Source organism: Alligator mississippiensis, chromosome 9 (assembly GCF_030867095.1).
Source record: "Alligator mississippiensis isolate rAllMis1 chromosome 9, rAllMis1, whole genome shotgun sequence".
Lineage (NCBI taxonomy): Eukaryota > Metazoa > Chordata > Crocodylia > Alligatoridae > Alligator > Alligator mississippiensis.
This window is the reverse complement of record NC_081832.1, coordinates 18278065-18303126: the sequence shown is the minus strand read 5'-3', so window position 1 is coordinate 18303126 and position 25062 is coordinate 18278065. Positions and strand designations below refer to the sequence as shown.

The following is a 25062-nucleotide window of genomic DNA, read 5'->3' as shown; positions in this document are numbered from 1 at the left end:
CACTGTCCTTGAAGACTGGGAATAATTTTTGCACCCCATATTAAGACATTTCTAGTTGCTTCTCTCTTCCCAAGCTGTGCATACAGATGTTACTCTGAAGTGGCCTGTTGTCTGAGCCTCTCAAACTTGTTTTACTTATATCATGACCTAGATTCTAGCAGGGACTGCCAGAGGGGAAGCCCAGCATTTCTCTGTATTGCACCACGGAAACCACCCAACTTAAATGGATTACTCCTTTGCCATGGGCTGACTTGCTTGTGCTAGTTTGCTTCACTCTCAAACATTTATTACAACACAGAAAAGAATATTGTGCTGAAGCAACCTGGAATATTGAACTGTCTTGTCTGCTTCCTACCCCACCTCCCCCAGCATTAAGAACAGGTGCCTTTTCTTCCTGTGCTGACCAAGGTATCATTGTCCTAAAACACATAATTTATACATTAAGGCTAGGGAAGGGATTCACTCCAAAGGGTAGAATCTAGATGATGTTTCTGTCACTGTTCCTCAGTAACATCTTTCAGAATATCCTTGCTGCAAATTTGGATCCACAGTTAGCAAAGCAGCAAAAGTGACAGCACTTATGTGCAGCATCAAAGGCCAGTGTCCTCCCCAACATGAGCAAGTCTGACAGAGGTTTTTATTCACTACAGCTTGCTTGTATGGTAATATTTTAAAGAATTCTATGACCTAACTACTGCCTGAAATAACAAGGGACTAGATTTGATGACTTGAGAGGTCTCTTCCAGTTCCTATGGTTTTATGGGTAGGATTCCCCAAATCCCAAGCTAGTGTAGTTTTGAGGACCTGAATAATTCCAGGCATCATTGTGCACAGTGAAGTGGAAGAAATTTCCAGCAGGGAATGGTAGTAACTGTGTTTCAATACCAGTATTGTCAAATCCAAGTTTTCAAGAATTGAGTCAGGCTTCTTCCCACCCCCAAATAAGAGATTTGGTTTTAAAATCAAGACATGTTAAATTTAACACACTTTAGGGCCTTATAACTTGTACCTTTTTAGACATCACCCTCAGTCTTTCTACAACAAGAAGGGCTAAAAACTCATTTCATGAAAGCTTAGGTTCAGATGACCCCCAGGTCTTTCCATAAAATTCCAAATAGCAAGAAACGCCTCAGAACATCATGATGGTTGGCAATTCTCAAGGAGCCGTCTTGTATATTCAGTCTACAACTCTAGGTTAGATTAAAGGAATAGAAGAGTCTCCGTGAAGGATCTTAATGCCTGTATCTCCAATGAGAGGCAGCATCTCTTAAAACACATTGGCTCTTCTGTCTGTCTGTAGAGACAAACATTTTACCTGTGCAGTTACATACAAGACAACAAACCAATTTGGGAAGGAGTACTCTGATCCTTCTACCAGATGCCAAACCCTCACACAAGTTCTGGTTTAAACCTACACAAAGGCCCCAAATATTCTGGTTTAAGATCCACCAACACTGCTAAAATATCGAAGCAAAATCTTACAGAGGGAAGAAAAAGTAAGACTAAGACAGCAGTCGTCACCTCCGAATACTAACACTTGCCATTTAGAGAAGCAGGCCCGAACATTCATTTTGGACAGACAAGTCTTCCACTTTCCACTCTTTCTTTTTTAAGTCAGTTTTCTTCCACTTTGTATCCTGGAAGGTAAACCAGTTAACAACATGTAACTTGGTAAGCAGCAAAATGACTGAGGTAGCAATGTCTGTCTGTTAAAAAGGGACATTATTGGCTTAACTGAAAACTTTCACACTCGGCTGTGAAATATAGCAAGTGGTTGAGGATATGAAAAGTGGGAATATTATCCCATTATTTCCATCTCTCCAGGAAAAGGAAAAAATCTTAGCTGCAGCTAAGTCCTGCAGGGAAGGTTTATTTCTCTTATAAAGCACTAGTTTAGAGTCTGTAAGCAGGTTACTTTTCTGTGCCTTTGAAGCACCTTCTCAAAAAGCTTCAAATGTTCAGCGTTTCATTAGATCTTTCGAAGAAACTCTGAGCCAGGATCATGCCTGGTGTAAAACGATTGTATATGTACCAGTTTACACAGCTGAGAATCTACCCTTCTGTCTGCTATACAAATCCAGTTTGCACCTACTGTATTATAATGCAAAGCAATTTCAAACATCCTTTCAGCTCAGGTTTGATCTGACCTGCCAGAAATATTGAATGTTGCCTTTAGAAGGATATGCCTCCATGTACAGGGTACAGCTCTTTTTAGTGACTGGACTATTTCTACCAGAGACTGAAGTGAAAACGCATGAAAATGACACTTTACCTTCTTACCAGGTTGTTTGTGTAATAAATGTTCTGGCCTCCTTCAGTCCTTGAAAATAACCAGTGATCCAGACTGGATATGATTTGAACCAGATGGATCAACTGGAAGTGAAGGTGGCTGTTAGTTTCTGGCACTCCCAGGGGAAAAAAAAAAAACCATGGATCATGGATGAGTATCCCACCTGGACAAATTGGTGGTAGGAAGAAAGGGACCTGTGTCTTAACAGCTTCTGTTGCCTCTTCTGGTATGGCCAAGTGTCCAGGTGCTAGTAAAACTGCCTTGGTCACTTCCTCAGAGAAGAGGAAAGTGACTTCAAAGGTTGCATAACCCCACCGATTTTAAATCCAGAAGCAAAGGGGAGCTACCAAAAATGACTCATAGGGAGTCTTTTATATAAAATAGTTAACATTGTTAAATGGCTCTTTAAAAACATACACGCTCACACACCATTGAAGTTTCAGTATTTCCCTGACCTCCATTGATGGACTGTCCTGTGGGGAATCAATCAGCCGGAGAGCTCTGACAGGCTAGAAGCAGCTGGAGACCTCATAGTCTGAAGAAATATAGATTGGCAGGAATCTGCCTGAGTAAAAAGGAAGGGATTGTTAGGAAGCTTTTGGGAAGGGAAAGTGATTTGGCAAACAGAGCCTGCAGATTTCAACCCCTCCCCCAAGATCTGCTGGTCCTAAGGAACACTCCTATAAAGGGCTGGAGCCCCTTATTTCTCTGGATTCTGGGCAGCATAGCTATGTGAGAGATGAACCCTCTCCTAATGATGAAATGGGGCTATGGCCTTGTTCTCATTTGTATTTGCTACCAATCATGAGTCAACATGTATTTTTCATTCATTACCTATATATGAACATCCTCCATGGTCAGTGTAGCTCTTGGAACCAGGCCTTTTAATTTAAAATTCATCAATTTCAGTTTCTCAGCTACCTATAGGGAGGTGGTAAATAAAACTGATGACTGACTGTACCTGATCTCTGTCCTCAATATTCTCAGAACAACATTTGGTTCAGTTAAACATGGGGCCCTTGGTCCTTGATGAGGTGCCTCCTTTAAGAAAAATGTAGTTTACCAAAGTTTGTTTAGCAGTACCAAGAAATGGCAATACAGTTGGTAGCTTTCTGTCCCTATTGCTATACTAGTTGTTCAGAAAACTTTTATAGCAGGTCTGACTGTGAACTGCTAAGATTTGTTGGCTGTAATATCACCCCAGCTTAAGTGTGATACTTTTGCTAGCAATGCATAAATGAAAATATTTGACACGTATAGTTTATGCAGACTGGTGAAAGAGAACTAATAGCCTAGTTTGACCTCCTCAAACTTTCTTCATGCTGTGGTGAGACTGGGCCACTGATTGGATTTGAGGCCAATGGATACATTGAACCAGGTTGTGTGAGTGGATGGGCACTGGGCTGCTTCCCTCTGTTGAAGGACTCGAGCTTACATAGTGAGAGCTATTAGGGAAAGGCAAATGCATTGTTCATGGTATTAATTATAATGATTTCTGTTTCAACTAGCACATTAGCTTGCAAATTTCTATTGAAGGCACCAATTCTGGAAGGTGACCCTTGCAGCAAGATTGCAATATCAGTGTAAAGCCTCATTTACTTCCATGGGGTTTTGCAGGGACAGGTCCTATTGCAGAATCAGGTCCACACTTTCGACACAGAATATATTTATCAGACAGGGTTTGTTAGCGAGGTATGTTAAGGTTGATGTATAAGTGGTCCATTCAACTGAGCTGCTCTTTCTTTAGAACACGCACATGCTTCTTGTGACAACCCAATTGTGTTGAAGGTTAACTGTTGCTCCAGGTCACAAACTTTTTCTTCTTTCTTGCTAAAAGATTTTTTTTTTTCTTTTTTCTGCTAGTAAAAAAAAAAAAGTCCTTGCTATTCAAGTCTATCTGAAAACAGCTGCTTTAAAAAATATGTAATTTAAGAGAAAAATACGCAAGCATTAGACTCTCTCTACAGCAGGGGTGGGCAAAGTCTGGCCTGTGGGCCAAATCTGGCCAGCAATGGACTCCATTTCCCAGCAGCCCGTGCCTTCATGGCTGGGGCCAGATTTCACAGAGACCTCAGCAGCAGCTGCACTGTGATAGTGTAGGGCCAGGGTTTCCCTGGAGACCGGCCCCAGCAGTGCTGGCAGGTGGCAGCAGTGCCAGCTTCTCCCTGGTGGGGGGCTGTGCTGCAGGCGGGAGCAGGGTGGGCTTAGCTGCTGACATCTGTGCAGAGCAGCAGCAGTGGCAGTGGTAGCACTGCCATTGCAACTGGTGGCTACAGGGGGTTATGGGGAATTTTGGGGTGGCCTATAGCCCCCTCAAATCTGCTCCCCCCCCCCCCCACCAGCACTGCCCCTGCTGACAGGGCACACAGCAGGGTGAGGAGCTGCTCTGGGCTGGGCTGGGATTTTGCAGCAGTGACAGTATGACCCAGAGCCACAATCTCCAGCCTACATGCCCCAGGCAGAGACATGCAGGCAGCTGATCACGATTCTGCCCCTGCTCCGGACCATGCTGTCACCGCTGCAAGGAGCAGAGGCAGAGCTGTGATCCTCTGCCTGCACACCACTGGCCAGAGCATGCAGGCTACAGATCATGGCTCTGCCCTGGCTCTGGACCACACTGTCACCACTGCAAGATCCTAGCCCAGCTCTTGAGCAGCTCTGTGCCCTGCCACATGCCCTGCCAAGGCTACTGGAGTCGGTCTCCATGGAAACTCCAGTCTCACTCTATCACAGTGAGGATGCTGCTGGGGTCTCCATGGAAACTGGCCCCAGCCACACAGGCAGGGGCTGCTGGGAAATGGAGTCTGGCTACCAGACTGATCTACTATTTTGCCCATATCAGCTTTAAAGTTACTTCTCCTTAAAAATGCTCATATTCAGGGAAAGTAAAATGTTACTTGTCCTTCATGCAACAAGAAAGGGTTTGAATACAGAATAAATATGCTTTTATCAAGAGGGGAAGGCTTGCAGCTCCCTTTGCTTTGGTGTAATGCCATCAGCTTCAGTGGAATCATTCCCTAACTTTTTATAATGAAAGTCACAACTGAGCTTGTGAACTCCTAACATTAAAGACAAGGGAGGTTGGTTGGAGAGTAAACAAAAGAGCCATTTCCTTTTCCAACTCTATCTGTTCATTCTTCTGGAGAAAAGAAAAAATTGTCATTGGTTTTAATTTTGCCAAGAGTTGGGGGTGAGCGACAGGATGGAACGGAGGAGCTGAAGAAAGAGAACAGCAGTGGGACAGGCTTGTCTGTAACTCAAGCCTGTTGCAACTGGATAGCCCGCTGCACCATCTACCAGCCTAACGAGAAGCATGACTGGTACCTTCGATCCAGTAATCTCAGTTTATTGTCAGATTGCTGGAAGTATTTCCTCTCTGCACTGTTCGAGAGAGGTGGAAAGGATCTGTTCCAAGCCAAACTTAACTTGATCACCTGTGAAACTGCACCAGAATTGCTTCTCCGAGCCCAGAGATTTGTTAGCCCTGAATACAAGTTCCTGGAAAAGTCATAGCCATTAGGTTTGCATTAAGTGGCTGATGAGCTGCCTGTGATTGTCTGTCTGGCATTTTCTTTCTTCTTTTTGCAACTCCATTTTTTTTAACTTGTAGCTTCTCTTTCTTCCATACTTCATCCAAGAACCACAAGGGAGGGGATATGTGAGGGCTTCTACCCAATTATGCATCAAGAAAATGGTATGAGGAAACTGGAAGGCCACTCAGTGCCTAGCTAAGGTAGATGAAATATTAGTGTGAGAGAAGATTTATGTTCATGACCTTCTGAGGTAAGGTGACAGTACAGCCCATGCCATGCTGTATCTGATATGCATATTCATAGCTCGTTTGTTCATGAAAGAAATGACTGGATTGGCAATAGTTTTGAAGGACACTGAACATGGAGTTGAAATAGATTCAAGTTGCTTACAAATTAGAACTTCATCATCTTCCTAATAAATTGGTAACCACTATAAATCTTTGCATATTGGTGGTGTTATTGGAAATACAATGTTGTATTTTATTGGATTGGAAACATTTCACAGCTATCAATCTGTCAATTATTTTAGCACAACACAAGGTTTCTCCTGCTGATAGATGGTGATTCTAAATAATTTTAATAAAGTATTTCTACTTACAGTGGTGTCATGAAGCCTGCCTGCCTGTGAAATATTGTGATTTTTTTGAAGCACTCACCTGATAACACTCTTTAATTGTAACATTAATCTGTGTGTCAATCAAGCACTTACAGACTAATATATGGATTTTTTGTCTGAGGTTTTTCATAAAGGGGGGTGGGAATTAAGATCATACAAAATTGTTGGCAGTATATGAAGAAAGAAGCAATGCCAGACTTGTAACCAATCATGAAAATGCATGTTGTGAAGCATAAAGAAAAGATGTACTCTTTGCTAATGAACTGTACTCTTATTCAAAGATTTTTCCGACAACTCGTTTATCTCAACAGTTCTGACACTATGAATGAAGCAGGGTCTGGTTTGAAATAGCTGGAACAGATTTCATGCCTTTTGGACCAATAAAACGCCAAGTAATAAGTATCTCCTGTACAGGCCTCCAGGTGCTTTCCGAAGGTCAGGGAATGGCATTGTTCCTATTTTACTGATGGTACAGCTAAAGCACAGAAAGATTAAGCAATTTGTCCAAGGTCACAAAGTGAGTTCATTGCAAAGATGGCTCATGTGCCCTATAAGGCAGGCTTTGTTCCAGGGAACATGAAGCAGTGTGGTTGAACCTCCAAACCTTCTGGGGTTCAACTTGAAGGATTCAGCTGAGAGCATTGAGTAAGCCGAGGTTACAGACTGGGTTGGAAGGTTCACAGGTTCACTCCCAGAGCCAGCCAAAAAAATGCCAAAAAGAAGTAAGTAGGTAATCATGTGAACATAAAAGTGGGACTCAACAAATGCTAACCCTCCCTTGGTGTAGGGGATGTGGATGGCCAATACTTTGGTCGCCTTGGAATCAGAACCTCTGAAAAGGTGCCATTTGATTTGGGTTTTTGTTTGTTTGTTTGTTTGTTTGTTTTTTTGTGGGTTTTTTTTTTTTTTTACTCTAAATGTAGGCAAAGCTCACATAGAAAATAAAGGTTGGCTCTGCTTGAATGAGCTAGTTCAGTAGCTTTTATCATCTACAGAACAAAGTACCAGGCTCACCTTTTGCTTTTGTGTGTTGCTCACTGATCTCTCTGAAATTTATATTAGCAGATGCAACAGGTCCATGACCCAGGCTGCATGTTAGCTTAACTTTTCATTGAAGCTTTCCCACTGCTGCCCTTGTTTGTCTGGTGTTACAACCAACCTCAAATGACTTGACCTGGCAGGTAGATGAGATTCTACATACACAAACTGCTTCTAGCCCTATCTGCTGGACTAGAAAAGGTGCCTTTGTCAGGAGGGCTTCTCATTTCCACAAAACTCCAGCCTAAGAGATGTGATTCTGCCACTCTTACTCACATTAGTGCTACTTGTGACTAAAAGTACTAGCCTATAGTAACAGTGGCAGAATTGAACCCTAGGTGGTCTGGTACTTTATCCCTATTTATACATCTATAAATTCATCTATTAAACTGATTTTTAGAGGTGCACGCCTGTTTCAGCAATTAGAGCAAAAATCTTTATAGCCCTTTTGGTTTGAATTGGGCTGGTTTCAAACCCAGGTACTAAAATGAATAAAATTATCTTGAAAAGCACTGTACTCCAGATTCCTCTGCATCATGTTATGAAAGACACAAAGATAATATTTGTATAAATTAAAGCTATTGGAGATGTATGGTATTTCAGTTTCTGCTTCATTAAGTTGTCCTCCAGCCTTGAATATCCTGAGATCTATTCTGCAGTACTTTTCTATTTTAAATTTAATCTACCCTGCTGCAGAATGAAAGCTTAAAAGGATATTGCCTCTTTAAATTAAATGCGAAAAAAATAACAATGTCAAAGTTCTTGCTGAATTGAATGCAATCTATTATAAAGTTTTAGATTTCATAATGATTACCAGTACTTTCATATATCCATTAACTTCTCAGATAGTTCAGCACTATGTTTCTCCACTGCTTCCTACTGGTTCACAGTGACCACTATTAGCCAATTATTTTTTTTTTTTTTTTTTTTTTTGTAGATAAGACCAGAAGAGATTATTGTGATCATCTAGTCTGACCTTCTGTATAGAACAGGCCTTAGGACTTCCCTGAATAAATTTCTGTTCAACTAGAGCATGTCTTTGTACATTTTTCTAAAAAATAAAAAAAATCTGGATTTTAAAATGTCCAGGATGGAAAATCCACTATAACCCTTGGTAAATTGTTCCAGTAGCTAATTAGCTTACCAGTTTTTAAAAATTGCATTCTTTTGAGTTTGAATTGCTCTTGCTCTGACTTCCAGTCATTAGCTTTTGCTAGAATTTTGCTGTAGATCCCTATACTAAATAATTGTTTCTAGTGCACATATTTACAGACTGTAGTCAAGCTACCACTTGAACATCTTTAAGAAGCTAAATAGATTGAGCTCTTTAAGCCTCTCATAATGCAAGTGTTACTCATTCTCATGGTTCTTCCCTTGACCCCTCTCTAATTATTCAACATTCTTGAACTGAGGACACCAACCCTCAAAACAGTTTTTTAGTGGTGGTGGCCATGAGAATATATGCCCACCTTATCTTCTGTTTTGGTAAGACTATAGGTCTATGTCTACAGAGGGGTTTGGTATGATGATATTAAGGCAACTGCAGAATCCTTTAGCAAAATCCATAGTGGTGAGAGAGGATGTAAGGCTCCTTGTACAATGCCTGGGGAGAGTTGGGCAACTCGGCACAAGACTCAGAAAGGTCAGCACACTGAGCAAGGGACTATCTAAGCTAGCTAATAGGACATGCTGAAGATAAGTATTTGTTTTAAATCATCCCTCTTTCTCTGGTAGTATCTTACTCTGTGCTACCAGGGTGTATCTTCCTCAGTTTGCAACACAAACCTCTTCTGAGGGAATTTGTCTATGTCCAAAACAGTCACAGGAGATGCGGTGCCCCCTCAGTCCAGTAGTTCAGAGCACTCAGTCAGAATGTAGGAGACCATGGATTCAGTCCATCCCATCCGTGAAATGATTCAAGCCCCCATCAAATCTAGGCTGTTCTGGAACTGCAGGGAGGGTGCTGAAGCCTGTGGAAGCTGCTCCACTTGCACAAAATTATTTAGATTTGTTGCGCCAGAAAGTAGGAGCAAGCATGAGCGTGACTGCTTTAATTTGGTGATTAGACACTCCCATGGAGAGAGCCTCATTCCAGTCCCTGCTCCAAAGGTACTGAATGGAAAAGATTCCTACACTTTGTGTGTGGAGCCCTTTCTAATAGATGTGTTCAGAGTGCTTGCTAAATTTAGGCCCTGAGGCAAGGTAGGTGAAGGAATGCCTAGTTTGTAGATCCTGGCAGGGCCTAGGCATGAGAGAGCTAAACTGTTTAGTCTTGCTAGGATTCAGATGCTTCTGTGCAGGCTCAGAAACAGAACTTTAGCTGCCTGGGGGAATTTTATTGTTGAAAACTGAAGCATCTATGGACTTGAGGTACCTCCAGGGTTATACAACAGTAGGGTGGTGGGGGTTTTGAGGATCTGAAGTTCGGACTTAAATGGACTTAACTCCTTTTGTGAACCCAGATCTTCAAGGAAACAGACCTCAGCATTTATATAAAGCTTGCTGAAAACTGTAACTGGTGATGGGCAGATTTCTGAAAGTAAAGGTAATGGGAGACAATGGATGTATTTTGATGCAAGGAGGCACTTGGGTGGAAAAGGTCACTGAGAGTGGATTTGTGTGATACCCTAGTGCATCACAGTCCGATGAAATGGAGCTCTCCCTGAATTTTACTATTATAGGGGGTTCTTATGGATATTCAGCATGAGAAATCCCCAGGAAAAGGAAAATACAGTATGGAGGGAAATAAAGCTGTGTTACTGAAAACCAGCAATTAAAGAAACCAACTGAGATTTCAAGAGAAACCATTAATTCATCAGACAAAGTATTTAATTAAAATAAGAAGCACTGTATTCATCAAGGTTTTTTTCTAATTCAGGGTAAGTCTCCCCATTTGCTACAGGTATATTGCACTTGCAACAGTAGTTGGGAAACATTTACAGTTGCCTTTTTGTAATGAAGTTGTTAATTCAGTGATGGAATGAACACACCTGTTCCCTGGGGTCCTGGGTTCTTGGCTCAAGGTGTTTGCAGCCCTGATATGTGTATAGGGTGGAGCAAACTGATTCAAGCAAAGGCAGATACTGTTTACAGCTTAATTGCTGCAGCAATATACCTCTACTGCATTCAGTCCAGCTATGTCTTGACAGAAGGAACCTAATTGGGTGAAATCTTGGCCCCATTAAAGTAGGTGGCAAAACTCCTGCTCTTCAACCGTGGTAGAATTTCACTCCAGGTGTAGAACATGGTTGTGTTTAAGCAGAACAAGTGACTCCCAAGCCAGTTTCTTCTGGCTCCTAAAATGTATTTGCTGGTCACTCACCAGATCTCTTCACTGGATTGCCTGGATAAATTCAGTTAAGCAAATCTGGGAACTGAGATATGCTGCTGCTGCCAAACCTTGTAACAGGGGACTCCTGCAAAGGAAAAAAAAAAGCCTGTGATAAACTTTGTGTACCAGGATGATGGCAGTGTTGGGTGGGTGAGTGGGAGACTACAGAAACCTACTCATTTTGGGGGCGTTATTCCCCTTGTTTAATCAAAACTAGGCTTCCCTAATCATAACCAAAGAGGGAGGCAGCAGCACTTGGCAAACAAACTTCTATTAAGTGCATTTGCTGGAAATGTTTATACTTTGTTCTTGACAACTATCTTGAATATATTGAGAACATTGCACAGTGTTCCAGCTTGCATAATTTTGAAGTGGGGGCAAAGTCCTTGTGGGGAAGTTTGAAGTATCTTTCCTTAGGACTTTTTTTTTCTTTAACCTCTCCTTCGGTGTGATCTGATCCAATCTAAAATCAAAATATTTTCTCTTAGAAAGTATTTTTGTGATCCAGAAAAATGTTTCTTTCATACAGGTCTGATTTAGACACCTCTGGAGCCACATGTATGGCAAGGGGATCTCGTTTTAAAAAGTGGCACCCCACCCCCTTCTTCATTTGGTCTGGCAGATGTTTCAGAAGGGGTTCCTTGCCTTCCTGCAAAACTCCCCTCTAGCAGTACATCCTTGTCTGGAAACTCTCTACCTCTTCCCCTTTCACATCCAGCTCCTGCAATAGTTTTAAAACTTTTCTAAAGCTTTTTTTCTAAAGCTTCTTTTTCAGATCCAGAGCAGGTCAATTTGTAAAAGAGAAACAGACCTAAGTGGACCTTTTATTCAACTGGGCTGCTAGCCAGCTTGCAGATGTGCCATCTGTGACAACCCAGGAGAAAGACACCCCCCCCCCCCCCCCCGCTTTGCATATGAGGAAAGGAAGAAAAGGGGCAGCTCAGGAAACTGGTTAGAGGAAGACGGGTGCTGTCCTCTTCCAGGATGCCCACACCTAGATAGTGGCCAAACTTCTGGACAGGGTACAGTAGCCCATGCGAAATGAATCTGGAGGTCAGACTAATTCCTAGTGGATGAACAGTCCACATTACACTTTTTTGTTCTCCTTGAGAGCCTCTCTAGAAAAAGGTAAGAATGTAACAGATGTAGAGAATTAATTGCTTTCACCTCTAGGCCCTTGGTAGATAGAGGCAGGGGCAGGAATCACCTGTTGGGTGGGGAGAGGACAGATGGTGAAAACTTGACCAATCCACTGCTTATATTGAGGGTGCCACTGTGCTGTTCAATCGATCCTGGCACCTTCCCCAATACTAAATTTCATCAAAAAAAGAGTTGGGGGGGGGGGGGGGGGCTTCAGCTATAAAGGGGAGCGAATAGTGATAATGAAACAATATCATGGGAGGCCAGGCCCCTGGATTAATTTTTTTTAGAGGATCTAATGAGTTAGTGAAATATGACAGGCAGTCATTGCTGTGGGCACCATTTGTGGGCCTCAGAAATGAGTTGGTGGTCTCTTGCAGCACAGTCTCAAGTTAGTGAACAGTCCGCATCATAAAAACGTCAGACATAATTCAATATGCCATGACTGGAGTCTGCACTGAGCAGAGCTAAGGCAAAGCAGAGAGACTAAATCACCCATCTGACTCCCAGAGCACATAGTCCCCCTTCAGGTCAAGAATGTGAGCTAGGGGCTGCCTGCATTGGTGTGATGTTCTTTCCTGATAGGTACCTGGCCATTGTTTCCATCACTACAAGTTTCTTTACTTGCTGTGAAAACAGAGATGCAGAAATGCTGAAGGGTTAATGATGTCTGGAGAGAAGATGCACAGCTCTGCACAATAGAAGGAGCTGGTGTGTTTTTCTCTTCTACTTGTAAAGATCCCCTTTTTTCTGTATAATTGTGCATTGTAGTTATCACAAAGTTAACAGGTTGTTTGTCTTTGAGTATTTCATGGAGTCTGCATTAAACCTCCATACAATTTACTTTAATAACTTGCCAAACCTGCACCAAGTCATAAACTCACATATTGTATGCGACATTACCAGTAGAGCAAGTACTGGAATGCAAGGGCTAGAATAATTTGACAGCTAACATAAAGCACCATGATTTATATTTGGTTATATTGAGATTTCCCCCCCCCCCTTCTTTGAGCACTTCATATAAATATTTACTTGGATCCTGGGACCTTGCTTAACCCTCAAAGTGCAGCATTTATCTTTGTATTTTTATTTTCAAGGGACTACCCCAAAAACACCCTTCCTTTTAAAAATGCAGGTGATTTTAAACCAAAATAGCTTAACCTATAAACTGTTTCATCTATAAACACCCAGCTCTGGTAATTATGATATATTTACTGTAAAGTTCAATTGGAAACAGATTAGGGAAGAGACTTCTTTAAAACGATACAGGATTTCATTGATTTATTAGAAACAGCATTTTTAGATTCTATGCCAGAGACAAGATGATAATGCCACTATGTTTAAGTTTGATCCAAATTACTTCATTAATTATTGAACTGAGTGACATGACTATACAATCTGCTTATTATGTCAAATTTAACTCTTACCTGTTATTTCATTCCACTCTTTCTGCTTGGCCTTCTTTAAATTCCAAATAAGGTACTTAATTCTGTGACTCCTCAAGCTTCTATGTGCAGCAGTCTTTTCAAGAGAGATCTAGTAGCACTCCGGGCTGGGAGATAGATATGCTAGGGCTTATTTTGCTGTGCAATTTTGGGCTCCTTAGATAACAGAAGGCCCAAACGTTCATGTGTCTGCTCATTCTGGGTACCCAGACTTGACAGTCTTTCAGCACTTAAAAATGAATGGATGCTTCTAAAACTGCTGTTACAAAATCTCTTTGCTATTCAGCTTCTGTAGAATGGGCTCATTTTCTTACATTCTGCAGGTTCTGTGGATATAATTCACAGAACTGCCTTCAGCTCTTTGGTGTTTGTGCTTAGGTAGTGCACAAGATGCATTACTGTCACTTAAAAATGGAGAAAACTGTAAGCTGCAACTGACCACTATAGAAAAATTGACCATATCCAAACAGACTTAATGGCCTTACGCTGTGAGGTTCTGAACACATTTGGGTCTCCTTGCCTTCAACACTGGAGACAGACAACAAAGTGCTGCATGTGCCCCCTCCATTGTAAGCAGTACTGCATTTCACTAAATATGATGTGCAGGGATGCCTGTGATTTAACAAGAATGAAAGAGTGAATGAAATACAAGTGTAAAAGCTTTTCTTCTCAGACCTTGACGGGATTGCTTGCCTCGGCAGTGCAAATAAAGAATAGCAAAGCCAAATGCAAAAGATTCAGCTTCCTTTTGCTGCTCCTGATCAGCTTTAAATAGAAAAAAAGAAAATATATTGGGGGGGGAGGAGAGTTGAAAGATGTCATGGCAGAGACCTCTATATAGTCAGATTTACTCTTTGAACTCTACGAAAGGCTTTAGGGTAATATTTGCATCACAACACAAAAGCAACAGGGAAACATTTAGCAAAACCCTAAGGTGCAGGTTTATTGCCATCAGTAATTTCATCCATATTGCAGAGGGCTAGTCTCTGTAAATGGCAAAGTTTCAGCATTTCAGTAGGAATGGGATTGGACCCAAAAAATGTAGGGCTAAACTGTATGCTGGCTAGCTTTCTCTCAGCATCTCATGGCATTCTCACTGATTTCACAAACCTACCGACTTCAAGCCACAGTGCATGGAAAAGGGTTAGGTTGAACTGAATGAACAGAGACTTGGATTTGGACTTTGACACTCTGCTTTATTTCCACCTCTGCCCCTGGCCTACTTACTGACCTTGGCCCTGTGCTTCTGTTTCCCTCTTTGTAAAGTGCTTTGAGATTTTGCTAGTGAAAGCCAATATAAAGAGCTATGCATTAATAATTATTAATGCAGATTCCAGAAGACCTATTTCTTGCAGTCTTTACTCCAGCAAAATTCCCACTGAATGAAATTGCCCTCATGCTGATCTTGTTATACCTATCTACATAAATCAGGAGCAATGATCTTGAAATCAGTGGGACACATGCTAGTGTAAAACCAGTATGAGTGTGAATCAGGTCTACTATGGAGTTTTTGCTTGAGAGCAGCAGCAGAATTGGATATTCAATATGCTGGAACAATCTGCACATAGTTGTATGTGCATATACACAGATGCGCTCTATGATTATACAGGGCAATTACAACGCGAGGGCCTTCCAGCAGTAGCATTGAATAAAAGCATTCATTTTCAGTCTTATAAATAATATTGATGCTATATCTATATGGACATCATGGTATCACAGTGAAAGCAAGAGTCTGCAAAGAACGTACAGTCAGCTAAATGATTCTGCGTCAGAGCTGTTCAATGACATTGTCACTGAAGGAGCTTAGTATGGTATAAACTCTTGCCTTTCCTTCCCTAGTAAAAAGTTTGAAATGTTTCTTTTAAGAAAGCACTAAACTTGGTAAAAGGACATAGCTTTTCTACCTTGCTCCCTGCCCCTCATGCCTCAGGATATCATAAATTTTTTATACCAATAAAACAGAATTTTTGATGAGCTGCTATTTTGCATTAAAGCAACTTTACATGCAAAGATTGCATAATAGGAAGTAAAATTGAATTTTGCCTCAGAACAAGTTCTTATTATTAATTTAAATGTTTTTATATATTTTAGCAGCAGCTTACCATTCTATATATTTAATTTCTTTCAAGCGAGAACACTTAGCATGGGTTTCCTTATCTAAACAAATCTTTTAAGAGAACACATGTATAAAGTGGAAATGTAATGTTTTGCATCTGTGCCTTAAGACAAACAGTGAAACTTTAAAAGGGGAAATAAAATAAGGTGAAGGACAGCTGTCTCTAAAACCTGATATTAACCGCTGTGACAACAGGGCATGTCCGTTTTCTTGATAGTGACATGCTTTTTTCTCTCTGCTATGACTATGGCAATATGTTTACTGCAATCGTATGGTACCAAGACTATATAAATACAATAAACCCTCAGTGGAACACTTGTGTGTAAGGCAGAGGATTTGCGGCATCTTAGCTCTCAAATCCATTGCAATCCATTTTCTAACACGGTCATACAACATGATGGTCTGGGGAAAGCACACAGACAGAAATGATTTCCTCTCTTCCATGAATGCAGAAGCAGGCAAGGTCTGCAGCACTTAGGCGCTGCTCAAAATATGCCATTCACTTAAGTCACTTTTTAAAAAAGCAAGCAAAGCAAACACTGAGAGCCCCCCCATGCCCCCCATATACACCCATACACACTCTAACACAGCTCACAACAAAAGTCCAATGTGGAATTTTTGAGACCACTGAATGCTACATTAGGCAGAACACTAAGGAAGGATTATGCAATAAGCCATTAAGTAGCGTAGTGTGTTTTGATTTTTAACTTCAGATTTACTGTAACCCTAATGGAGTGAAATATAATTAATTTTAAAAGCCCTGTGGTCTAAATAAGGGGGGAAATCAAATTTCTTATTGAGACTGGAGAAGGTATTATGATTATTAATAATAATATTTTACATAAGATCAGAACTGTAAGGGGGAAAGTTATATCTGAGAAGATAGCAGCTGCTTAAATGTTGACAGTTTGCAAAGCATTGTGACTTGGAAACAGCACAAGCACGGGCTTATTGGAAGGCATGCACATATATGCCTCTTAAAGATAAACTCCTCGCAATTTGCAATGCCAGTGATTTGCAAACCCACTTGTCAGTCCCATTTCCAGTAATATGGCTAAGCACAACAGTCCTGTCTAAACTGCATAGACACGGAAAATGCCTGCCCTTCATTTCTTTGCATATGGGGCTCCACAACGAGGAGGGGGGGAGAATAAAAAAGCTCTGAGATGTTTTATCTTTCTCCTCTGAAACCTGACACCAATACCCCTGAAGAGCTTCAATGACCTTGCTCTGTCAGTCACCAAAAGCAACCAGCCTGCTAGAAAGAGACGGGCATTTAGCCAACTTAAAAAATTAAAACCTAAAACAGCTGGGAACAGTTATCTCGCAAGCCCTGGCTCATCCTAATAACACATCTAGCCTGCCCACCCTAACGCTGAGCACTGCTCTACTGTATTGCAAGAGCATCCATAGCCAGCCTCTGCAGAAAGTCTTTAGACTGGTGTTTTTATCCGTAGTCCAAAAATGTTTAGTCTTAGTTTTCTCTGGTGTTTGGAAATAATCTAAGAAAATATTTGTAACGTGCTAAAGTTGTTTTTGTTTGTTTGTTGTGTTTTGGGGGTTTTTTGGTTAATAACATCGTCTATAAATTGCCTGGCACAAGTATTGTGCGTGTGTGTGCGTGTGTCGCCAACTGTGTTTCCTGTCTGCGCGTCTCATTTGATTCTGGGAGCAGCCCTCGCTAGTAGTCACCTCTGCCCTGAAGGGAGAGAATCCTTGAGCAATGCAAATCTCTGTACAGCTGTTAGCAATAGCTCTTGCAAAACTGCAAGATCAAACAAAATAATATTATTTTCACTGAAGGGGCTCTTTCTCCTACACTACAAGAGATCACAATTTAACTGGCGTTCTGAAGCCAAATTTGGAATTGCAAACCCTGGGCTTTTTTATGTGCATACATGAAATATAGCTATAACCCAGCTCGCTGACAATAAATAACGAAGCCAGACCAATTGGATTAGTGAATTTTCAGGCTGTGTGTTTAAAGATCATCATCATCATTCAAAATAAAATAAAAATAAGCAATGCTACCAGTTTGATTTCTGGGGATGTGGGCAATCTTCTACCTTTGCACAACCACTAGCAAGGGAGATTTGGGGTGGAAATGGTATGAAATAACTTGCAGGTCTGAACAGTTGAGGGCACCGAGGGCCCGATCCTGTCTGTCTTGCAGGCAAGTTCAAAACTCCCACAAGCTGCAGGGAGACCGGGATCAGATCTCTTCATTAGCAACTAAGAACTTGGAGGGCATCTCGTCCATGTCCACCACGTCCACTTGAGCAGAAGTGGAGGGTGCGGTGGGTTCAGTCTGGGGAAAAACTGAGCTTAACACCTGCAAGCTAGACATTTTTAGTCCTGTCTTGGGAGAAAGGAAAATTCACGTGTGTTCGTGAGATCTTTCCTCATCTGCTCTTCCTTCTCCCTGAGTCTCCCCGTGACTTACACATTTGCTGGTGTTGCTTCAGTCCCTTCCCTCCGCGCCCTGCACCAGCCCAGGCTCTGCATCTCTCTCTACATGTCAGCAGCGGCAGCACTGGGCAGAGGCAGCGCACATGCATGCAGCCCAGCACGTCTGCGAGGGGGCAGAAGAAGATACCCAGCGGGGCTTGGGGAGGGAAATTAGGTTTTTCAGCCCTGCTGAAAATGCAGCAGCCTTTTTTCGTCCTTCTAACTGAAACCAGGTCGCCAAAGGGCTTTGGCTGTATAGTGGTCCCTACAGAAAACCACAGAGTGCCCTGAAAGCCCGGGGCAGGCTGGCTGCCCAGTGCCCAGCGCTCTGCAGGGACTCGAGAAGCATCCTGCGGCCAGACCTCTGGGCTTTGCTCAGAGAGGCCAGTTGTCCCTTTTTGTCTCGGTTGAAAGAAACCTGCTTCCGAATCGGCCCATCCATCATCCCCCTGATGCCTCTGTCAACAGTCTTTTATGAATCAATAATGAATCGGGAGCTACAAAAGTAAATACGCCGGGATTTCATTAGGGCTCGCGGGGCACAGGCTTGGGGGGTTAACCCCTTCGCTGCCGGGGGACTGCCAGAAAACACCCGAAAGGGGCTTCCTTCTGCCTGGGTGCTTCGGCAGTCGCAGGCGCCCGGCTGCGAAGGGTCCCGCGGGTCGCCCCCAGCCTGCCCCGGGGGAAGCTGGCAGCCGGGTCCTACCTAGGTGGGATGCTTTGGGGCTCGCAGCATCATTGACTCTAAAGACACAAGCGCACAAACCCACTCTGCTGCCCCTTCCTTGAGGGTAACGGTCTCTCCTGGTCACCCCCTCCCACCCCCCCGGGACTTGTCACTGTCACGCTACGGGCCCCAGCACTTGTGCACGCTCCCGGCCCCGCAACTGCTCCCTGCTCCTCGCAGCTCTCCCCGTGTCAGCGGCCCCCAGGGGTTCATCTCCCTCCTGAGCCCTGGCCACACCGGGGGGCTCTCGACTGATCGCCCGTGCGCGCAAGGCGTCGTGCGTGGATCCTGGCTTCCCTGCGGACTCGGGAGGACGAGGCGAGCCGGGGGGGATGGGGCTGGCGAGCTCCGAGAGATGCCACGGGAGCCCGAGCCGGGCTGCACCAGAAGAGTTGCTCTGAGTGCCCTGGAAGCAAATCATAATAATAATGATAGTGAAGAGGGGCAAGGGGACTGCGTGGGGCACGTGTTGCCGGCTTCGGGGCTGGGGCTGGAGTGCTCAGCAGGTCCCGGTGACCGCGATCAAACGGATCAAAGGTGACCTGGGCACCGAGCGTGCACAGGCTGCCAAGAGATCCCCCCTCCCCCCCGAGGATTGATGAGGCGCTTCAGCTAGCGGATCGGTTGGGTCCCTCGGAGGCTGCCTTCCCACAAACCCGAGCCGCTTCTTTTTTTTTTAATCAAATGAATTAAAATTCATAAAGAGCCCCCAACCCTGCGGAGACGCGTCCTACAGAAATGAACCTCTGCCCCTTGAACCTGTCCAGTGACACAGTTAATCTGTGGGAATCCAGCGTGCTAAGGCCACTGTAGCGCTTCTCTAAGGCCTGTTTTCCTATTTTTTTCTGTTGTTGTTCAATTAGCCCCAGTGATTTATTCAATGCATGCATGAGAGGACATTAATATGCGGTGGCAGTTCCCACAAACAATATTCCTCTCAGGCTCTCTGCAGCCATAGCATGCATCCATTGGCAAAGAAAAAAGGCAAGACATGGAAAATTAGGTTCTATCATCTTTCTTCTTTCTCTCTCCCCCTTGGACACTGCTCCACGTTGTAAAGGCAAGGGGGAGAATATCATGTCCCCTTAGGGATCTGGGCACTGAAGGCTTTGGATTCAGACTCTCGCCCCTGGCAGGCTGCTGTATCAGGAGCTGTCTGTGACAATGCAGCTGATGTGTCTGGGACTGCGAGGGAGGAGGGGAGGAAGGATTTTGTTTGTAAGTTACTGTATTTGCTTTTCATTTTTCCCACACTCTTCTCCACTGATTTGTTTTCCAAACGTGCCTGGTGTCGTTGCTGCACAGGCAGCTCCCTATTGTTGGGAAGAGGAGAAGAGATGATTTTGTTTCTCTTTTTTTTTTTTTTTTTTGAAAGAAGGATTTAAAGTTAAATCCGCGGTTCGCACTTTTGAAAGGAACAATCCTCCGACTTCCAGGCTGCTGCTGCTGCTTTCTGTTTGCAACTTCTCCCTCCCACCCCGAGGCAATAGCTGGCAAACTGCAATAGCCATGGCTAACCTGCCTTGGCTGCAATTTACTTGGATAAATGATTGCCATCCACTTTGGACTTTAAAGCAACTAATTGCTTAGCTGTCGAGATTGCAACAGAGCTAACCCCGGTCTAGTGGCACTATAGGGGTGGGGACAGTGCTACTTGAACCCCTGTGGGCATCTGCTGCTGCCACTGAGTTAATGCCATTGTCGTGCCATGAAATGCCAGAACAAGCAAACTGTGCAGCTCAGGAGGCGAGAAGTGCAGGGGACAGAGGGCTGCTCCTGCAACCGAGAGGATGTGTGTGGGGGGCAGGCAGCTTTCAGGTGCCGGCTGGTTTAGAAAGACTTGGCGAGAGTATTTTAATGAAGGGTGCCCTCTTCCCCAGCACCTCCTCCCAGCCCCCAGTTTCATTAAGTCAGAGGGAGACAGGGACAGAGACTTTTCCACTCAGTGGGCCCCTGTGCCGCTGCATCAATAACTTTATCTTATCAGCGCATCCACAGTGTCTGAGCAAGGGAGACGTTTCAAAGAGAGGGGGGAAGGGATTGCTTTGGGAGGAAAGCATAGGACAGAGCCTTCACATAAGTAGTCCTTGAGGGGGAAAAGGAAATAGCGTGAAACATGCCCCCCAGTCTTGAATGTCAATCCGCTCATGGTTTGCCTTTGTGGCTGACTCTGGGGCTTGCTGATGCCACTTGCCTATCCAGGCTGGGCTTGCAAGTAGCACGTGAGAGCTGCTTTCAGCATCTAGCAAGGGAATGTCAATCCCATCCAACGGTGGGACTTTGACAGGGTGTGAGTAGAGCTGGGAGGGAAATGATCGTGTGAGGTGACCCGTGGAAGTACTGTTTATAGCTGGGTTTCTCACTTTGGTGCAGAGATAAGTGGAGAAAGGGGGACAAGCCCAAGTTTCTGCAAGGGGGAGGGATAAATCCAAGTTCCAAAATCATCATTACCCCAAGTGCTGTGGGTAGAAGACGAGTTTGGAAGCTGTTTAGCTGCATCCCCCCCTTCTCTGCCCAGAAGTTTGTTGCATGTTAAAGAAGGCTTCAACACGACGTTAGAGAAGCAAAGTCCCTCAAAGAAATGCCATTTCAATGATTTTAATAAGCAAAATAGGAAACAATTTTAATAACCAAAAACAGAAACCAGTCTGAATAAAACTACAATAGACCAGGTTTTTAATATTTTCATATCATAAGCAGGATTTGAAATTGATCCCTTCAGAACTTTACATGAAATAAAAACCATTTTTTCCGCTGCTGCAATGTTTTGATTTCAACACAGTTGAATCAGTAAAAACCAAAGATCGTTTTCTGATGCATGACTAATATCCACAATATTTAAAACTGCAAGCACCATGCTGTTCATTACAATCTTGTTATTACTGTTAATTTATAAACTAATACAAACTTAAAATGCATCCGGCCAGCAGTGCCAGCGATCCTAAAAGGAAACTAAAAAATACGTTTTCATTTTGGTATTTTTGTCAGTGCAACGTAAAATCCTTTTACTGACCTGCAGGAGGAAAAAAAAAAAAGTAATAAAAACACCCATAACACTCCAAACTACTACTATATAACTGCAAAGAAATTTTGGCTAAAACTTTCACTCACTGCATGGGAAGCAGAGAAGCAGGTTACAAATCGTTGCAAAAGAATACACTTAAAAGTTGCGGTATGTCTCTCTTCTTGAAAAAGACGTTTGAGTTTTCTATACCTTCTCGTTCCTCCTTACCCTCACCATGGATAAACCTAACTAAACTCATGACACGGCTGTGCTTAGCTGGCAACTGACTCGTGTCGTCGCGGGTTTGGAAATCCAGAAGCAATTGTTTCTTAAAAGAAAACAATCTCTTGTAAAATTCTTTGTTTCCTGAGTGTATGATCAGAGAGAGGAGAATCTGGTCAGACCTAACCACTACAGGCTGATCATTGTCCTGAAGGCAAGACGAGCTTCACTGCCACTTTAAACCGTGGAGTTGGGATATAAACTGCTGGGACTCTAACCTTTCCTTGTAAGTTTGGGTTTGTCAATGCAGTTGAGTCGCTTACTTTTTCTGCCCCAACAAACAAAAAACCAAAATGAAAACTAGGGGGGGGGGGGGAAATTACAACTTAAAAGTGCACCAAATATACAAAGTTGATTTCTTTTTTTCTGAATGCAAATGCAAAATGCCCATAACTTTTATTATCTCTTTACTTTTAATAACAAACAAACCGTATAACCAGCCTGCTGAAATGTTATTTTGTTTTCCTGTGCGGTTGGATGTGGCAGGTATTTACAAGCTAACAACCATAACAGAAAATGAGAGAGAGAACCCACGAACAGAACTGCGCGCGTAGTAGTTTTGATAACTTGTGATGCTTTTTTTTTTTCTTATCAATGAAACGAACAAAACAAAAAGCTATGGTCGATGATCAACAACATGCTAAAGTTAAACAAGAAAATGGTACAAAATAGAAATTATTACCATACATGTCCAGCATGCAGGATTAATATTTTTAATGCAGATTTTCGTATTTTTTTTCTATATAATCAAGCAGGCAATAAAACTGATGAGTTTTTTTTTCTCGTAATGTCCCATCTGAGTCCTGTAACTATTCATCAAAGCAGGCAATATATGAGGAGTTTGCATATATTGTCCTTTATTGATTTCTCCTTTCCAAGCAGGTAAATTGTGCATGAGATGTTGCTTTTTGCATGTCTCCTTTCTTTGCTTTACTCCCAAGCAGGCAGTATGTTAGAGATGGCTTGTGCATTGTCCCTTTTGCATCTAAACGTCCACAAGGCTCTGAAAGCAAGCGATCTCTGCAAACGCTTTACATGTCCTCTCTTCCTTTACCTTTCTCTCTAACTGGCAAACTACGGATGAAAAGTTCACGCCTTTACCTCTCTCCCACCCACCCCCAGTCTACTTTTTCACAGCTAATCTATAAGACAGGATGCTGCAAGTATTAAGTCTCTCTCTCTTTCTCTCTAGTCAAGCAGACAGATGGATGGAGATGTCAGAGGATGGGAGAAAGGGGACAGTGGGGAGGGGGGTCTTTTTGTTTGTTTAAGGACTCACATGAAGAACTCGGGAGATGATGGGTTGTCACTGGTGGATCCGGCCTCTCTGAAGCCATTGCTGGCAAGTTTCTCGCACTTGAGCTTGTAGGCGTCTCTTTCTCTGGCCAACCGGGTCACCTCTTGCTTGAGCTGTTCCACCTGCTGGATCAGCTGGGTCTTTTCGTTCTCCAGGTGGTGTTTCTGCTGGACTCGCTTATACCTGCAGGACTGGGCATAGCCCCTATTCTTCAAGGTCCTCCTCTTCTGCTTGAGGCGGATCACCTCGTCCTTGGTGAAGCCCCGCAGGTGCCTGTTGAGCTCCCTCACCGACATGGAGACCAGCTGGTCGTCCGAGAACCGGTCCTCCACGCTGCTGGAGGACGGGTGCTGCTGGTGCGTGTTCTGTAGCTGCTGGGAGGAGCTGGAGGAGGTGGAAGGGGTGGGAGATGCCTGGTGGTGGTGGTGGTGGTGATGTGGGTGCCCGCCGTTGGCCAGGTCTTCATGGGTGACCCCCGCGTACTGGTGGTGGTGGTGCGGGTGGTGGTGGTGATGGTGGTGGTGGGCCCTGAAGCTGTCGAAGCCTTGCAGCTGCTGGGGCACTTGGTGGGACCCAATGAGAGCTTCCACCGCGTCCTCGGGGGTGAGGTTCAGCGCCTCGGGGTTCATCTGCTGGTAGCTGTTGGCCATCCAGTAGAGGTCCTCCAGGTGGGTCTTCTGCTCGGTGGGGCTGAAGCTGGGCGAGGAGGGCACGGAGCTGCAGGGCGTGCTGATGGGGGTGGAGGAGACGGAGCCGGCCGGCTGCAGGCGGGTGCAGTGTCTGCCGGGGCGATCGTTCCTGCCCAGGGGCTCCTTCTTCACGTCGAATTTCATCAGGTCGAAGTCGTTGACGTACTCCATGGCCAGGGGACTCGTGGGCAGCTCGGCTCCGATGCTCAGCTCTCCGGCCATGGCCGTCTCGCAGGCGCCGCTCCCGGTGGAGGGGGGGCCGGAGCTCTCACTCCAGGGGACAGCCCGGGGGAGGGCTGGCCGCGCTCGCCCTTATTCCACAGAAACTTTTCTTCTTCTGGCCGAGGCAACAAAGCCAGGGCGGAGGAGGAGCGGGCGCCCGGGCCGCGGTGCCTTTGCACGGGCGAGTGCAGCGCGCCGCGGGCTGCGGCGGCTCCGGCGGCGGACACCCGGCGGCGAGGACGAAGCGGCAGCCCGGAGAGAAGAAAACACGCGCGCTCAGGTCTCTGCGGGGCAAAAAAAAAAAAAAAAAAGCAGAAAGCCAAACAGCGCGGGCCTCCCTCCGCCTGCTTTTGTAAGTCCGGATCCTCTGCCCCGAGCCACTCGGTTGCAACTTTGCAGCCGGAGCAGGGGGCGGCGCGGGCCGGGGCCGGGGCCGCGCGGAGTTGGCGGGGGAACAGGGAGGGGAGAGGGAGCTCGGCTCTCGCTCCAGCTGCCGCCTCCAGCTCTGCTCGTGCGGCTGCGAGTGTGAGCAGCCCCCTCGCCTCTTATAGCCCTTTCGCGATGACACCCGGGGAAAGGGGCCGGGGCGGCCGGGCGGCTCCGCCAATGGCAGCGCGGCGGCGCGGGCCCGGGGCTGCCAGAGGCGGGGCCGGGCGCGGACAATGTGACAGCTCCCCGCGAGTCAGCTGACTGGCAGCTGGAGAACAGGAGCAGGCTGAAGCCTGATCCCTTCTCGCTCCTCTCCCGCTCCCCCTGCTCTCATGTTTTCATCTGCCCAGATTCTCCTCGGTCTCTTCCTCCCGCCCTCCTTCCCTCGCTCCCTCCCTCCTTCTGTGCCCGGCGTCGGTCACAAAGGCAGGAGGCAGCGGGATCCGCGTCTTCCA

The 25062-nt window shown here is 44.6% G+C and overlaps 1 protein-coding gene and 1 non-coding gene across 2 annotated transcripts; both read right to left on the bottom strand.

Moving 5' to 3' along the window:
- Positions 1 to 1289: 1289 nt before the first annotated feature.
- On the bottom strand, positions 1290 to 18191 carry LOC102567917 (uncharacterized). The gene is made up of 4 exons (XR_009464330.1): positions 17953 to 18191; positions 10800 to 10893; positions 2746 to 2855; positions 1290 to 1637 (listed from the first exon to the last, which is right to left on the bottom strand). It is a non-coding gene; the product is annotated as an uncharacterized LOC102567917 (transcript).
- A 3075-nt stretch (positions 18192 to 21266) lies between these two features.
- On the bottom strand, positions 21267 to 24708 carry MAFB (MAF bZIP transcription factor B). The gene has a single exon (XM_006265320.4). The coding sequence runs from the start codon at positions 24176 to 24178 to the stop codon at positions 23246 to 23248; it is 933 nt and encodes a 310-aa protein (XP_006265382.1). The 5' UTR covers positions 24179 to 24708; the 3' UTR covers positions 21267 to 23245.
- Positions 24709 to 25062: the final 354 nt, after the last annotated feature.